Genomic DNA, 15,742 nt, shown 5'->3' with positions numbered 1-15,742 from the left:
AACCCTGACTACCTTAATTTTAGTGGTTTAGATTCTATTAGTCTACCCAATCCACATCAAACTACAAGGTTTATATATTGTATATATTTCCTTCTACAGAGGTGTATAATCAGTGTTCCTTTAAATCGATCCGATGCGAGTGTTCAAATTCACAATGTGCCATAAATCTACATACATTTCTAAAAACAAAATATTTTTATATCGCCCAAGAGTGTTTTTTTTAGTTTTGGGAAATTTACGTAAACTCCTCAATATTATAAAACTTTAAATCGTTTTTTATTCTTTTTAATTTGCTCATTTTATTTATCAACAAAACTTTACAGCTATGATAGAAGTTGCCTCTAAAATTGCTGTCCAAATAAATTTAGCGTAGCATTAAAAATGAATAGTTTTAACGTTTGATTTCTAAAGTGTATAAAATTGTTTTGGTTTTTTTTTTTTTGGGTAAGGTGTATACAAAAAAATTAATGTATAAGTACCTAACGATGATAATCAATCGAGCTTCTTGGCAAACAGTTGCAAGCTATGATATTGAATTTAAGGTTTTTTTTGCGTCTGGTCTAATTTGTCCACATATTATATAATTGACGTTTCTAATTAGTTTTTTTTATAACACAGTTCGCAGTCTGCGATTGTAAACATAGAGGAAACGAATTTATCTTAAATATTAAACATACAGTGCGTTTTAAAGGTGCAGCTCTTGGAAATATTGACATAGTTTATTTTGGATTTTGTTTTTATATTTTAAAGAGTACAATTTTTCATAAAACAATATCTGAAACCAAATACTGTTGTGCTTGTTTTCCCATGTTTAGTTTAAAGAAATATTGTTCACCCTTCACACGCACTGCACACAACCAACAACACAACAAGTAATTATTTTTTGTAGAGCCAGAAAAATTGTGATTTATCTAACTAAATGTGTGGCAAAGAACTTGCCTAGTTTGTTTCGCATTAATTGTAGTACAAATTGTTTAAACTTTGGACAGACGGACAAATAGTTTGTCCAGGTTTTTTACTTGAGCATAAGACAAGATTAAAGACTTTAAGATAAGGCAAACTGGAAAGACCCTAAAAAAGCTGACTATATCGAAAAGGATTTTTCAAAAACGGATCTATAGGGAGGACGCTTTAAGTATGACTACGCCTAGGCCTACGCATATGGATTTTGCATATATACAGGATAATGTCTTTTGCTGCGGGTTAATAATAAAGCTACGTTTTTAGTGATTCAAGTCTGTCAAGTGCTGCACATAACATGTATAATATTAGTTCGATCTAGAAGGAGGTTGCCTATGATGTAAATAACATTTAGGACTTATTAAGATACAAAGGTATTAGAAGCCCTTTTTTCAAATCCTTATTAGTAATTGTAATCAATTTTATTTTTATAAAATAAATTTTAATTTTACAGAACACAAACGAAATTATTTTAATTTAATTTACAATATGGTTTGCATAAATACGGATGGTAATTTTCAATAAATGTAAAACAATATACTTAAATATTTCATAATTTTTCGGAAGTTTTGAGCTGATAGTTTATATGTTTATAGATTTAGTTCATCACTGGGATCGTAATCAATATACCATTAAATATACAATGAGCTCACAATTCTGAACCAATTGGGAAATATTTTAATACAATGTTTTTAGAAGTTGAAAATCAGTTAACAAGAAAGTGAATATTTCTATAATTACCACCATAATAAAAAAACAATAAAAATGTATAGAAAAGGACTATCCGTGTTTATACAAATCAAAAGCATTAACAACCGATATATTTACTTCTGAGGATTTGATCAAATCAACAAATTTAAGGAAACATTTCTGTATGAAATAAAGGAGAGCGTTATCAAGTTACGAAAAATAGAAGGCACATAGTTGAAATTATATTTGATAGGTGATTCTAAATCATGTAAGATGCAACTTCCTAAGCACTATGATTTTCTAAGGGGCCGGGCAGCAAAAGACATCAAGCTGTGCTAATAAAAAAAAAACAGTGTATAGTTTCAGTGCTCTGCGAGTGTGCTCCTAGTGGTTCCTAGACGGGAATGCCGGTGCGGTCCTTGATCTTGCCGAGCACATTGACGTGCACCTTGGAGTAGCCGCTGGGCTTCTTGGAGAGGCCGCCGGGGGCGGCGGCTCCCGGCAGCGGCACCGCCGCCGTGGAGATGCCCACGTCGATGGAGGCGGACGCCGAGGCCGAGGACAGGGGCGAGGAGTGCTTGGAGTCGTCCAGCTGGGACGAGCGCTGCGTGGAGAGCAGCAGGTCCTCGCTGCTGGGACGCAGCTGGGCCGACGAGGGCGTGTAGATCGGCTGCAGCTTGTCCACCTCGTCGTCGATGGCCTTGAACTGCCAGCTCCAGTTGGGCCTGTACAGGAAGGGCCGGTGGTCGAACCGGTTGTCGTCCGGACTGTAGCTCTCCGCGTGCACCGACGGCGTCAGCACGGTCATCTTGTGCCGGTTGATCGCGTAGCAGCGGAAGAAGTGCTTCACCTTCTCGGCCACCTCCTTGGGACTGAGGTCGCCCTTCCAGGTGGCCACCAGGCGGCAGAACATGCTGTACGGCCCGCAGAAGGACTGCTTGCGCAGGCGCCCGTACTCGGAGAGCTCCGCGTAGGTCATGCCCATGTCCTGCTCGTCCGTCTGCTGCAGCTCCCCGTTCTCCTGCAGCGGCTCCAGCTCGGCGGTGGGCGGGGCATCGATGATCGACTCCAGCACGGGCAGGTTGAACCTGGATGGGGCAAGAGGGGTTCAAGGGGTTAGCAAAGTAATACTCATTATTTCCATTGTGACGGTCAAAAACGAATTATCTTTTTTGGAAAATCGAGATTTCAGTTTTTGACAAAAATTGGAATTTTTCTTTTGGTTTTTTTGCTGTAACTTGGCCAGAAATGGTCCTACACCAAAAATACAAAAATTGGAATTTTTTCTTTTGGTTTTTTTGCTGTAACTTGGCCAAAAATGGTCCTACACCAAAAATTCATACTGTTTTGAACAGATAACAAAATTTGCTATAAATCCATAAAACCTTCCGTGTAATTTTGGAAAAATAAAATTTTCGCCAATTTTAAATTTTTTTATAAGGGGGTACCCCATGATTTTTTGCGAAAAATTAAAAATGAATAAATTGTCAAGGTTTAAATGCCAATCGTTAGGAAATTTAATAACGAGTTCAGAAAGGTATGACAATCCATACTTTGAATCAGTATTTGCTTTGTTATAGCGAAAAAACTGCAACGTTTTAGCGAAAAAACGGGTTTGGTTTTTTTTTGGAAATTCGCGATTTCAGTTTTTGACAAAAATTGGAATTTTTTCTTTTGGTTTTTTTGCTGTAACTTGGCCAAAAATGGTCCTACACCAAAAATTCATACTGTTTTGAACAGATAACAAAATTTGCTATAAATCCATAAAACCTTCCGTGTAATTTTGGAAAAATAAAATTTTCGCCAATTTTAAATTTTTTTATAAGGGGGTACCCCATGATTTTTTGCGAAAAATTAAAAATGAATAAATTGTCAAGGTTTAAATGCCAATCGTTAGGAAATTTAATAACGAGTTCAGAAAGGTATGACAATCCATACTTTGAATCAGTATTTGCTTTGTTATAGCGAAAAAACTGCAACGTTTTAGCGAAAAAACGGGTTTGGTTTTTTTTTGGAAATTCGCGATTTCAGTTTTTGACAAAAATTGGAATTTTTTCTTTTGGTTTTTTTGCTGTAACTTGGCCAAAAATGGTCCTACACCAAAAATTCATACTGTTTTGAACAGATAACAAAATTTGCTATAAATCCATAAAACCTTCCGTGTAATTTTGGAAAAATAAAATTTTTGCCAATTTTAAATTTTTTTATAAGGGGGTACCCCATGATTTTTTGCGAAAAATTAAAAATGAATAAATTGTCAAGGTTTAAATGCCAATCGTTAGGAAATTTAATAACGAGTTCAGAAAGGTATGACAATCCATACTTTGAATCAGTATTTGCTTTGTTATAGCGAAAAAACTGCAACGTTTTAGCGAAAAAACGGGTTTGGTTTTTTTTTGGAAATTCGCGATTGCAGTTTTTGACAAAAATTGGAATTTTTTCTTTTGGTGTTTTTGCTGTAACTTGGCCAAAAATGGTCCTACACCAAAAATTCATACTGTTTTGAACAGATAACAAAATTTGCTATAAATCCATAAAACCTTCCGTGTAATTTTGGAAAAATAAAATTTTTGCCAATTTTAAATTTTTTTATAAGGGGGTACCCCATGATTTTTTGCGAAAAATTAAAAATGAATAAATTGTCAAGGTTTAAATGCCAATCGTTAGGAAATTTAATAACGAGTTCAGAAAGGTATGACAATCCATACTTTGAATCAGTATTTGCTTTGTTATAGCGAAAAAACTGCAACGTTTTAGCGAAAAAACGGGTTTGGTTTTTTTTTGGAAATTCGCGATTTCAGTTTTTGACAAAAATTGGAATTTTTTCTTTTGGTTTTTTTGCTGTAACTTGGCCAAAAATGGTCCTACACCAAAAATTCATACTGTTTTGAACAGATAACAAAATTTGCTATAAATCCATAAAACCTTCCGTGTAATTTTGGAAAAATAAAATTTTTGCCAATTTTAAATTTTTTTATAAGGGGGTACCCCATGATTTTTTGCGAAAAATTAAAAATGAATAAATTGTCAAGGTTTAAATGCCAATCGTTAGGAAATTTAATAACGAGTTCAGAAAGGTATGACAATCCATACTTTGAATCAGTATTTGCTTTGTTATAGCGAAAAAACTGCAACGTTTTAGCGAAAAAACGGGTTTGGTTTTTTTTTGGAAATTCGCGATTTCAGTTTTTGACAAAAATTGGAATTTTTTCTTTTGGTTTTTTTGCTGTAACTTGGCCAAAAATGGTCCTACACCAAAAATTCATACTGTTTTGAACAGATAACAAAATTTGCTATAAATCCATAAAACCTTCCGTGTAATTTTGGAAAAATAAAATTTTCGCCAATTTTAAATTTTTTTATAAGGGGGTACCCCATGATTTTTTGCGAAAAATTAAAAATGAATAAATTGTCAAGGTTTAAATGCCAATCGTTAGGAAATTTAATAACGAGTTCAGAAAGGTATGACAATCCATACTTTGAATCAGTATTTGCTTTGTTATAGCGAAAAAACTGCAACGTTTTAGCGAAAAAACGGGTTTGGTTTTTTTTTGGAAATTCGCGATTTCAGTTTTTGACAAAAATTGGAATTTTTTCTTTTGGTTTTTTTGCTGTAACTTGGCCAAAAATGGTCCTACACCAAAAATTCATACTGTTTTGAACAGATAACAAAATTTGCTATAAATCCATAAAACCTTCCGTGTAATTTTGGAAAAATAAAATTTTCGCCAATTTTAAATTTTTTTATAAGGGGGTACCCCATGATTTTTTGCGAAAAATTAAAAATGAATAAATTGTCAAGGTTTAAATGCCAATCGTTAGGAAATTTAATAACGAGTTCAGAAAGGTATGACAATCCATACTTTGAATCAGTATTTGCTTTGTTATAGCGAAAAAACTGCAACGTTTTAGCGAAAAAACGGGTTTGGTTTTTTTTTGGAAATTCGCGATTTCAGTTTTTGACAAAAATTGGAATTTTTTCTTTTGGTTTTTTTGCTGTAACTTGGCCAAAAATGGTCCTACACCAAAAATTCATACTGTTTTGAACAGATAACAAAATTTGCTATAAATCCATAAAACCTTCCGTGTAATTTTGGAAAAATAAAATTTTTGCCAATTTTAAATTTTTTTATAAGGGGGTACCCCATGATTTTTTGCGAAAAATTAAAAATGAATAAATTGTCAAGGTTTAAATGCCAATCGTTAGGAAATTTAATAACGAGTTCAGAAAGGTATGACAATCCATACTTTGAATCAGTATTTGCTTTGTTATAGCGAAAAAACTGCAACGTTTTAGCGAAAAAACGGGTTTGGTTTTTTTTTGGAAATTCGCGATTGCAGTTTTTGACAAAAATTGGAATTTTTTCTTTTGGTGTTTTTGCTGTAACTTGGCCAAAAATGGTCCTACACCAAAAATTCATACTGTTTTGAACAGATAACAAAATTTGCTATAAATCCATAAAACCTTCCGTGTAATTTTGGAAAAATAAAATTTTTGCCAATTTTAAATTTTTTTATAAGGGGGTACCCCATGATTTTTTGCGAAAAATTAAAAATGAATAAATTGTCAAGGTTTAAATGCCAATCGTTAGGAAATTTAATAACGAGTTCAGAAAGGTATGACAATCCATACTTTGAATCAGTATTTGCTTTGTTATAGCGAAAAAACTGCAACGTTTTAGCGAAAAAACGGGTTTGGTTTTTTTTTGGAAATTCGCGATTTCAGTTTTTGACAAAAATTGGAATTTTTTCTTTTGGTTTTTTTGCTGTAACTTGGCCAAAAATGGTCCTACACCAAAAATTCATACTGTTTTGAACAGATAACAAAATTTGCTATAAATCCATAAAACCTTCCGTGTAATTTTGGAAAAATAAAATTTTTGCCAATTTTAAATTTTTTTATAAGGGGGTACCCCATGATTTTTTGCGAAAAATTAAAAATGAATAAATTGTCAAGGTTTAAATGCCAATCGTTAGGAAATTTAATAACGAGTTCAGAAAGGTATGACAATCCATACTTTGAATCAGTATTTGCTTTGTTATAGCGAAAAAACTGCAACGTTTTAGCGAAAAAACGGGTTTGGTTTTTTTTTGGAAATTCGCGATTTCAGTTTTTGACAAAAATTGGAATTTTTTCTTTTGGTTTTTTTGCTGTAACTTGGCCAAAAATGGTCCTACACCAAAAATTCATACTGTTTTGAACAGATAACAAAATTTGCTATAAATCCATAAAACCTTCCGTGTAATTTTGGAAAAATAAAATTTTCGCCAATTTTAAATTTTTTTATAAGGGGGTACCCCATGATTTTTTGCAAAAAATTAAAAATGAATAAATTGTCAAGGTTTAAATGCCAATCGTTAGGAAATTTAATAACGAGTTCAGAAAGGTATGACAATCCATACTTTGAATCAGTATTTGCTTTGTTATAGCGAAAAAACTGCAACGTTTTAGCGAAAAAACGGGTTTGGTTTTTTTTTGGAAATTCGCGATTTCAGTTTTCGACAAAAATTGGAATTTTTTCTTTTGGTTTTTTTGCTGTAACTTGGCCAAAAATGGTCCTACACCAAAAATTCATACTGTTTTGAACAGATAACAAAATTTGCTATAAATCCATAAAACCTTCCGTGTAATTTTGGAAAAATAAAATTTTTGCCAATTTTAAATTTTTTTATAAGGGGGTACCCCATGATTTTTTGCGAAAAATTAAAAATGAATAAATTGTCAAGGTTTAAATGCCAATCGTTAGGAAATTTAATAACGAGTTCAGAAAGGTATGACAATCCATACTTTGAATCAGTATTTGCTTTGTTATAGCGATAAAACTGCAACGTTTTAGCGAAAAAACGGGTTTGGTTTTTTTTTGGAAATTCGCGATTTCAGTTTTCGACAAAAATTGGAATTTTTTCTTTTGGTTTTTTTGCTGTAACTTGGCCAAAAATGGTCCTACACCAAAAATTCATACTGTTTTGAACAGATAACAAAATTTGCTATAAATCCATAAAACCTTCCGTGTAATTTTGGAAAAATAAAATTTTTGCCAATTTTAAATTTTTTTATAAGGGGGTACCCCATGATTTTTTGCGAAAAATTAAAAATGAATAAATTGTCAAGGTTTAAATGCCAATCGTTAGGAAATTTAATAACGAGTTCAGAAAGGTATGACAATCCATACTTTGAATCAGTATTTGCTTTGTTATAGCGAAAAAACTGCAACGTTTTAGCGAAAAAACGGGTTTGGTTTTTTTTTGGAAATTCGCGATTTCAGTTTTTGACAAAAATTGGAATTTTTTCTTTTGGTTTTTTTGCTGTAACTTGGCCAAAAATGGTCCTACACCAAAAATTCATACTGTTTTGAACAGATAACAAAATTTGCTATAAATCCATAAAACCTTCCGTGTAATTTTGGAAAAATAAAATTTTCGCCAATTTTAAATTTTTTTATAAGGGGGTACCCCATGATTTTTTGCAAAAAATTAAAAATGAATAAATTGTCAAGGTTTAAATGCCAATCGTTAGGAAATTTAATAACGAGTTCAGAAAGGTATGACAATCCATACTTTGAATCAGTATTTGCTTTGTTATAGCGAAAAAACTGCAACGTTTTAGCGAAAAAACGGGTTTGGTTTTTTTTTGGAAATTCGCGATTTCAGTTTTCGACAAAAATTGGAATTTTTTCTTTTGGTTTTTTTGCTGTAACTTGGCCAAAAATGGTCCTACACCAAAAATTCATACTGTTTTGAACAGATAACAAAATTTGCTATAAATCCATAAAACCTTCCGTGTAATTTTGGAAAAATAAAATTTTTGCCAATTTTAAATTTTTTTATAAGGGGGTACCCCATGATTTTTTGCGAAAAATTAAAAATGAATAAATTGTCAAGGTTTAAATGCCAATCGTTAGGAAATTTAATAACGAGTTCAGAAAGGTATGACAATCCATACTTTGAATCAGTATTTGCTTTGTTATAGCGAAAAAACTGCAACGTTTTAGCGAAAAAACGGGTTTGGTTTTTTTTTGGAAATTCGCGATTTCAGTTTTCGACAAAAATTGGAATTTTTTCTTTTGGTTTTTTTGCTGTAACTTGGCCAAAAATGGTCCTACACCAAAAATTCATACTGTTTTGAACAGATAACAAAATTTGCTATAAATCCATAAAACCTTCCGTGTAATTTTGGAAAAATAAAATTTTTGCCAATTTTAAATTTTTTTATAAGGGGGTACCCCATGATTTTTTGCGAAAAATTAAAAATGAATAAATTGTCAAGGTTTAAATGCCAATCGTTAGGAAATTTAATAACGAGTTCAGAAAGGTATGACAATCCATACTTTGAATCAGTATTTGCTTTGTTATAGCGAAAAAACTGCAACGTTTTAGCGAAAAAACGGGTTTGGTTTTTTTTTGGAAATTCGCGATTTCAGTTTTTGACAAAAATTGGAATTTTTTCTTTTGGTTTTTTTGCTGTAACTTGGCCAAAAATGGTCCTACACCAAAAATTCATACTGTTTTGAACAGATAACAAAATTTGCTATAAATCCATAAAACCTTCCGTGTAATTTTGGAAAAATAAAATTTTCGCCAATTTTAAATTTTTTTATAAGGGGGTACCCCATGATTTTTTGCAAAAAATTAAAAATGAATAAATTGTCAAGGTATAAATGCCAATCGTTAGGAAATTTAATAACGAGTTCAGAAAGGTATGACAATCCATACTTTGAATCAGTATTTGCTTTGTTAAAGCGAAAAAACTGCAACGTTTTAGCGAAAAAACGGGTTTGGTTTTTTTTTTGGAAATTCGCGATTTCAGTTTTTGACAAAAATTGGAATTTTTTCTTTTGGTTTTTTTGCTGTAACTTGGCCAAAAATGGTCCTACACCAAAAATTCATACTGTTTTGAACAGATAACAAAATTTGCTATAAATCCATAAAACCTTCCGTGTAATTTTGGAAAAATAAAATTTTCGCCAATTTTAAATTTTTTTATAAGGGGGTACCCCATGATTTTTTGCAAAAAATTAAAAATGAATAAATTGTCAAGGTATAAATGCCAATCGTTAGGAAATTTAATAACGAGTTCAGAAAGGTATGACAATCCATACTTTGAATCAGTATTTGCTTTGTTAAAGCGAAAAAACTGCAACGTTTTAGCGAAAAAACGGGTTTGGTTTTTTTTTTGGAAATTCGCGATTTCAGTTTTTGACAAAAATTGGAATTTTTTCTTTTGGTTTTTTTGCTGTAACTTGGCCAAAAATGGTCCTACACCAAAAATTCATACTGTTTTGAACAGATAACAAAATTTGCTATAAATCCATAAAACCTTCCGTGTAATTTTGGAAAAATAAAATTTTCGCCAATTTTAAATTTTTTTATAAGGGGGTACCCCATGATTTTTTGCGAAAAATTAAAAATGAATAAATTGTCAAGGTTTAAATGCCAATCGTTAGGAAATTTAATAACGAGTTCAGAAAGGTATGACAATCCATACTTTGAATCAGTATTTGCTTTGTTATAGCGAAAAAACTGCAACGTTTTAGCGAAAAAACGGGTTTGGTTTTTTTTTGGAAATTCGCGATTTCAGTTTTTGACAAAAATTGGAATTTTTTCTTTTGGTTTTTTTGCTGTAAATTGGCCAAAAATGGTCCTACACCAAAAATTCATACTGTTTTGAACAGATAACAAAATTTGCTATAAATCCATAAAACTTTCCGTGTAATTTTGGAAAAATAAAATTTTCGCCAATTTTAAATTTTTTTATAAGGGGGTACCCCATGATTTTTTGCGAAAAATTAAAAATGAATAAATTGTCAAGGTTTAAATGCCAATCGTTAGGAAATTTAATAACGAAATTCGCGATTTCAGTTTTTGACAAAAATTGGAATTTTTTCTTTTGGTTTTTTTGCTGTAACTTGGCCAAAAATGGTCCTACACCAAAAATTCATACTGTTTTGAACAGATAACAAAATTTGCTATAAATCCATAAAACTTTCCGTGTAATTTTGGAAAAATAAAATTTTCGCCAATTTTAAATTTTTTTATAAGGGGGTACCCCATGATTTTTTACGAAAAATTAAAAATGAATAAATTGTCAAGGTTTAAATGCCAATCGTTAGGAAATTTAATAACGAGTTCAGAAAGGTATGACAATCCATACTTTGAATCAGTATTTGCTTTGTTATAGCGAAAAAACTGCAACGTTTTAGCGAAAAAACGGGTTTGGTTTTTTTTTGGAAATTCGCGATTTCAGTTTTTGACAAAAATTGGAATTTTTTCTTTTGGTTTTTTTTGCTGTAACTTGGCCAAAAATGGTCCTACACCAAAAATTCATACTGTTTTGAACAGATAACAAAATTTGCTATAAATCCATAAAACCTTCCGTGTAATTTTGGAAAAATAAAATTTTCGCCAATTTTAAATTTTTTTATAAGGGGGTACCCCATGATTTTTTGCAAAAAATTAAAAATGAATAAATTGTCAAGGTTTAAATGCCAATCGTTAGGAAATTTAATAACGAGTTCAGAAAGGTATGACAATCCATACTTTGAATCAGTATTTGCTTTGTTATAGCGAAAAAACTGCAACGTTTTAGCGAAAAAACGGGTTTGGTTTTTTTTTGGAAATTCGCGATTTCAGTTTTTGACAAAAATTGGAATTTTTTCTTTTGGTTTTTTTGCTGTAACTTGGCCAAAAATGGTCCTACACCAAAAATTCATACTGTTTTGAACAGATAACAAAATTTGCTATAAATCCATAAAACCTTCCGTGTAATTTTGGAAAAATAAAATTTTTGCCAATTTTAAATTTTTTTATAAGGGGGTACCCCATGATTTTTTGCGAAAAATTAAAAATGAATAAATTGTCAAGGTTTAAATGCCAATCGTTAGGAAATTTAATAACGAGTTCAGAAAGGTATGACAATCCATACTTTGAATCAGTATTTGCTTTGTTATAGCGAAAAAACTGCAACGTTTTAGCGAAAAAACGGGGTTGGTTTTTTTTTGGAAATTCGCGATTTCAGTTTTTGACAAAAATTGGAATTTTTTCTTTTGGTTTTTTTGCTGTAAATTGGCCAAAAATGGTCCTACACCAAAAATTCATACTGTTTTGAACAGATAACAAAATTTGCTATAAATCCATAAAACTTTCCGTGTAATTTTGGAAAAATAAAATTTTCGCCAATTTTAAATTTTTTTATAAGGGGGTACCCCATGATTTTTTGCGAAAAATTAAAAATGAATAAATTGTCAAGGTTTAAATGCCAATCGTTAGGAAATTTAATAACGAGTTCAGAAAGGTATGACAATCCATACTTTGAATCAGTATTTGCTTTGTTATAGCGAAAAAACTGCAACGTTTTAGCGAAAAAACGGGTTTGGTTTTTTTTTTGGAAATTCGCGATTTCAGTTTTTGACAAAAATTGGAATTTTTTCTTTTGGTTTTTTTGCTGTAACTTGGCCAAAAATGGTCCTACACCAAAAATTCATACTGTTTTGAACAGATAACAAAATTTGCTATAAATCCATAAAACTTTCCGTGTAATTTTGGAAAAATAAAATTTTCGCCAATTTTAAAATTTTTTTATAAGGGGGTACCCCATGATTTTTGCGAAAAATTAAAAATGAATAAATTGTCAAGGTTTAAATGCCAATCGTTAGGAAATTTAATAACGAGTTCAGAAAGGTATGACAATCCATACTTTGAATCAGTATTTGCTTTGTTATAGCGAAAAAACTGCAACGTTTTAGCGAAAAAAACGGGTTTGGTTTTTTTTTGGAAATTCGCGATTTCAGTTTTTGACAAAAATTGGAATTTTATCTTTTGGTTTTTTTGCTGTAACTTGGCCAAAAATGGTCCTACACCAAAAATTCATACTGTTTTGAACAGATAACAAAATTTGCTATAAATCCATAAAACTTTCCGTGTAATTTTGGAAAAATAAAATTTTCGCCAATTTTAAATTTTTTTATAAGGGGGTACCCCATGATTTTTTGCGAAAAATTAAAAATGAATAAATTGTCAAGGTTTAAATGCCAATCGTTAGGAAATTTAATAACGAGTTCAGAAAGGTATGACAATCCATACTTTGAATCAGTATTTGCTTTGTTATAGCGAAAAAACTGCAACGTTTTAGCGAAAAAACGGGTTTGGTTTTTTTTGGAAATTCGCGATTTCAGTTTTTGACAAAAATTGGAATTTTTTCTTTTGGTTTTTTTTGCTGTAACTTGGCCAAAAATGGTCCTACACCAAAAATTCATACTGTTTTGAACAGATAACAAAATTTGCTATAAATCCATAAAACCTTCCGTGTAATTTTGGAAAAATAAAATTTTCGCCAATTTTAAATTTTTTTATAAGGGGGTACCCCATGATTTTTTGCGAAAAATTAAAAATGAATAAATTGTCAAGGTTTAAATGCCAATCGTTAGGAAATTTAATAACGAGTTCAGAAAGGTATGACAATCCATACTTTGAATCAGTATTTGCTTTGTTATAGCGAAAAAACTGCAACGTTTTAGCGAAAAAACGGGTTTGGTTTTTTTTTGGAAATTCGCGATTTCAGTTTTTGACAAAAATTGGAATTTTTTCTTTTGGTTTTTTTGCTGTAACTTGGCCAAAAATGGTCCTACACCAAAAATTCATACTGTTTTGAACAGATAACAAAATTTGCTATAAATCCATAAAACCTTCCGTGTAATTTTGGAAAAATAAAATTTTCGCCAATTTTAAATTTTTTTATAAGGGGGTACCCCATGATTTTTTGCGAAAAATTAAAAATGAATAAATTGTCAAGGTTTAAATGCCAATTAAAAATGAATAAATTGTCAAGGTTTAAATGCCAATCGTTAGGAAATTTAATAACGAGTTCAGAAAGGTATGACAATCCATACTTTGAATCAGTATTTGCTTTGTTATAGCGAAAAAACTGCAACGTTTTAGCGAAAAAACGGGTTTGGTTTTTTTTTGGAAATTCGCGATTTCAGTTTTCGACAAAAATTGGAATTTTTTCTTTTGGTTTTTTTGCTGTAACTTGGCCAAAAATGGTCCTACACCAAAAATTCATACTGTTTTGAACAGATAACAAAATTTGCTATAAATCCATAAAACCTTCCGTGTAATTTTGGAAAAATAAAATTTTTGCCAATTTTAAATTTTTTTATAAGGGGGTACCCCATGATTTTTTGCGAAAAATTAAAAATGAATAAATTGTCAAGGTTTAAATGCCAATCGTTAGGAAATTTAATAACGAGTTCAGAAAGGTATGACAATCCATACTTTGAATCAGTATTTGCTTTGTTATAGCGAAAAAACTGCAACGTTTTAGCGAAAAAACGGGTTTGGTTTTTTTTTGGAAATTCGCGATTTCAGTTTTTGACAAAAATTGGAATTTTTTCTTTTGGTTTTTTTGCTGTAACTTGGCCAAAAATGGTCCTACACCAAAAATTCATACTGTTTTGAACAGATAACAAAATTTGCTATAAATCCATAAAACCTTCCGTGTAATTTTGGAAAAATAAAATTTTCGCCAATTTTAAATTTTTTTATAAGGGGGTACCCCATGATTTTTTGCAAAAAATTAAAAATGAATAAATTGTCAAGGTTTAAATGCCAATCGTTAGGAAATTTAATAACGAGTTCAGAAAGGTATGACAATCCATACTTTGAATCAGTATTTGCTTTGTTATAGCGAAAAAACTGCAACGTTTTAGCGAAAAAACGGGTTTGGTTTTTTTTTGGAAATTCGCGATTTCAGTTTTCGACAAAAATTGGAATTTTTTCTTTTGGTTTTTTTGCTGTAACTTGGCCAAAAATGGTCCTACACCAAAAATTCATACTGTTTTGAACAGATAACAAAATTTGCTATAAATCCATAAAACCTTCCGTGTAATTTTGGAAAAATAAAATTTTTGCCAATTTTAAATTTTTTTATAAGGGGGTACCCCATGATTTTTTGCGAAAAATTAAAAATGAATAAATTGTCAAGGTTTAAATGCCAATCGTTAGGAAATTTAATAACGAGTTCAGAAAGGTATGACAATCCATACTTTGAATCAGTATTTGCTTTGTTATAGCGAAAAAACTGCAACGTTTTAGCGAAAAAACGGGTTTGGTTTTTTTTTGGAAATTCGCGATTTCAGTTTTCGACAAAAATTGGAATTTTTTCTTTTGGTTTTTTTGCTGTAACTTGGCCAAAAATGGTCCTACACCAAAAATTCATACTGTTTTGAACAGATAACAAAATTTGCTATAAATCCATAAAACCTTCCGTGTAATTTTGGAAAAATAAAATTTTTGCCAATTTTAAATTTTTTTATAAGGGGGTACCCCATGATTTTTTGCGAAAAATTAAAAATGAATAAATTGTCAAGGTTTAAATGCCAATCGTTAGGAAATTTAATAACGAGTTCAGAAAGGTATGACAATCCATACTTTGAATCAGTATTTGCTTTGTTATAGCGAAAAAACTGCAACGTTTTAGCGAAAAAACGGGTTTGGTTTTTTTTTGGAAATTCGCGATTTCAGTTTTTGACAAAAATTGGAATTTTTTCTTTTGGTTTTTTTGCTGTAACTTGGCCAAAAATGGTCCTACACCAAAAATTCATACTGTTTTGAACAGATAACAAAATTTGCTATAAATCCATAAAACCTTCCGTGTAATTTTGGAAAAATAAAATTTTCGCCAATTTTAAATTTTTTTATAAGGGGGTACCCCATGATTTTTTGCAAAAAATTAAAAATGAATAAATTGTCAAGGTATAAATGCCAATCGTTAGGAAATTTAATAACGAGTTCAGAAAGGTATGACAATCCATACTTTGAATCAGTATTTGCTTTGTTAAAGCGAAAAAACTGCAACGTTTTAGCGAAAAAAACGGGTTTGGTTTTTTTTTTGGAAATTCGCGATTTCAGTTTTTGACAAAAATTGGAATTTTTTCTTTTGGTTTTTTTGCTGTAACTTGGCCAAAAATGGTCCTACACCAAAAATTCATACTGTTTTGAACAGATAACAAAATTTGCTATAAATCCATAAAACCTTCCGTGTAATTTTGGAAAAATAAAATTTTCGCCAATTTTAAATTTTTTTATAAGGGGGTAC

The 15,742-nt window shown here is 30.9% G+C and overlaps 1 protein-coding gene across 2 annotated transcripts in view; it reads right to left on the bottom strand.

The window, feature by feature from the left end:
- Positions 1 to 69: 69 nt before the first annotated feature.
- Nadsyn (NAD synthetase) overlaps positions 70 to 15,742 on the bottom strand; it is a 68,478-nt gene continuing 52,805 nt past the window's right edge. For both annotated transcript variants that reach the window (XM_044396242.2, XM_044396243.2), the window contains one exon: positions 70 to 2,738. In XM_044396242.2, coding sequence (XP_044252177.1) covers positions 2,045 to 2,738 — 694 coding nt within the window. In that variant the 3' untranslated portion in view covers positions 70 to 2,044. The remainder of the gene's footprint in view (positions 2,739 to 15,742) is intronic.

The sequence above is a fragment of the Drosophila takahashii genome, chromosome X (assembly GCF_030179915.1).
Source record: "Drosophila takahashii strain IR98-3 E-12201 chromosome X, DtakHiC1v2, whole genome shotgun sequence".
NCBI classification, from domain to species: domain Eukaryota; kingdom Metazoa; phylum Arthropoda; class Insecta; order Diptera; family Drosophilidae; genus Drosophila; species Drosophila takahashii.
This window is presented reverse-complemented; position numbering and strand designations above follow the sequence as displayed.